This window comes from Blastocystis sp. subtype 4, assembly GCF_000743755.1.
Source record: "Blastocystis sp. subtype 4 strain WR1 chromosome Unknown seqid_0708, whole genome shotgun sequence".
NCBI lineage: Eukaryota > Bigyra > Opalinata > Blastocystidae > Blastocystis > Blastocystis sp. subtype 4.
This window is the reverse complement of record NW_014568839.1, coordinates 1-2,099: the sequence shown is the minus strand read 5'-3', so window position 1 is coordinate 2,099 and position 2,099 is coordinate 1. Positions and strand designations below refer to the sequence as shown.

Sequence of the window (2,099 nt, the reverse complement as noted above, 5' to 3'; positions counted from 1 at the left end):
TAGTTGTGTTGAATCTCTGATTATTGATGATCATTTCAATCCTGATATATCATCATTGATATTGAACTATTCATTGATATCATTGAAACGAATTGACATTGGAAAGGGTTGTTTTAAGAATGTGAGTCGATTTGTGATTGATGGATTGAATGAATTGGAGAGTTTGATAATTAAACAGAACAGTTTCTTTCTTGATGAGAAGACTAGAGAAGGAAGCAAATGTGTAATAATGAATTGTGATCAATTGAAACAAATCAACATTGGATATTATTCATTCCTATCGCATGAATCATTTGAATTGAAGAATCTTCCTTCTCTTACATCTATTCATTTGGATCAATATGCATGGTTGCAAATTATCAGCAAGGAGACAAGAAGGGGAAGCAAATGTTTGATAATGAATTGTGATCAGTTGAGAGAAATACACATTGGACCTGGTTCATTCCAGTGTTATGAATCGTTAGAATTGAAGGATCTCCCTTCTCTCACATCTATTCAGTTAGATCGTTATGCATATTGTCATTCAATAGTATTTGAGAGTATGAATGATTGAATGAATGATGAATTAGATCTGAATCAACTTCAATCAATCACTCTTGAATATGGAGCTCTATATGGTGATTGTGAGACCAAAGAATCAAATGAATTGATCATGAAGAGTATGAATGATAAAGATGGTTGATTGATCAGATCTCCCTTCCCTATCTTCATTCAAAGGAATTGACAGTTTCTGTGATATACACAAAGTGATATTGGATAGTATGATTGATGATGTATACGAATTAGACATTCCATCACTTACTGAAGATCATATTCAGATGAGAGGACATACATTAATAAATGTGAAAGCATTGAATAGTTCGAGTAGGATTGATTGATTGCTAATGATTAAGATGCCGATTCTCTGGAATACTACATCACTAAGAATAGTCATATTACTCCATCTGAACACTTGTTATCTCTCCATCCATCAGCATTCTGGATATCAAGAATTGATCAAATGAAAGAGATATGGAGTGATGTTGAATCGATTGTTATTCAAGGAGCAGTGGGAATGAAAGAGGAATCATTTAATCTTTCTAATCTTCCTGCTCTCATCGCTCTTGAAATTGGATGTGGTGCATTATTGTCATTCAATAGTATTTGAGAGTATGAATGATTGAATGAATGATGAATTAGATCTGAATCAACTTCAATCAATCACTCTTGAATATGGAGCTCTATGTGGTGATGGTTGTACTACTAAATCAAATGAATTGATAATGAAGAGTATGAATGATAAAGATGGTTGATTGATCAGATCTCCCTTCTCTATCTTCATTCAAAGGAGATGATCACAATTTACTTTGGATAGGCATAGTGATATTAGAGAGTGATGATTGATAATTGAATTTGAATTAGATATTCCATCACTTACTGAAGATCATATTTGGATGAATGCAAGTGTATTCAGTAAAGTGAGAGAACTACATAGCTCGAGTAGGATTGATTGATTGCTAATGATGAAGATGCTGATTCTTTTAAACAATTTATCTTACAGAGGAATGTGACACTACAATGGAAGTAGGAAACAATAACTAGAATGGAACAGACATATATGCAATTGTTTGTTGCATAAGGATAAAGGGTTAAGTAGAAGAGTATTGACACAACCAATATCATTATCAAGTCCATATATGTCACTATAAGACTCATAATTGATACACTACTTGGTGTCATTCTACAGTTATTTCCATTTCTGGTCAATAGTCTCATAATAGCAATAATACTATACTGCCACCTTCTGCAGACTGATACAGTTTTGAGACAAATTGGCAGATGATTAAGAACAGAGGATATGTAATCAATCTTCAGTGTTCATTCTTCATTCATTAAGATGTATTAATCAATAATCATTCAAGACAAAACATCTAATAGATCATTCATTTGGAACAATCCTTATCGATTCAATAATCATTTCATTACATACATCAAAGTACTTCACACCTCTTCAAATGCACTCGTTACAAACATCAATCAATTCAATACTCTCTTCAATATCAAATGTGAATCAATCATGTTTGATAAACGATACTATACTCTACCTCACATCATTGATA

The 2,099-nt window shown here is 32.4% G+C and overlaps 1 protein-coding gene across 1 annotated transcript; it reads left to right on the top strand.

Annotated features, from left to right (window-relative positions):
* Window positions 1–397: 397 nt before the first annotated feature.
* On the top strand, window positions 398–1,292 carry JH06_5691 (hypothetical protein; the record flags this gene model as incomplete). Its single annotated transcript, XM_014669294.1, has 5 exons — window positions 398–539; window positions 570–659; window positions 691–864; window positions 894–1,139; window positions 1,180–1,292. 5 exons carry the CDS (start codon window positions 398–400, stop codon window positions 1,290–1,292), a joined length of 765 nt encoding a protein of 254 aa, XP_014524780.1.
* Between the last annotated feature and the right edge of the window lie 807 nt (window positions 1,293–2,099).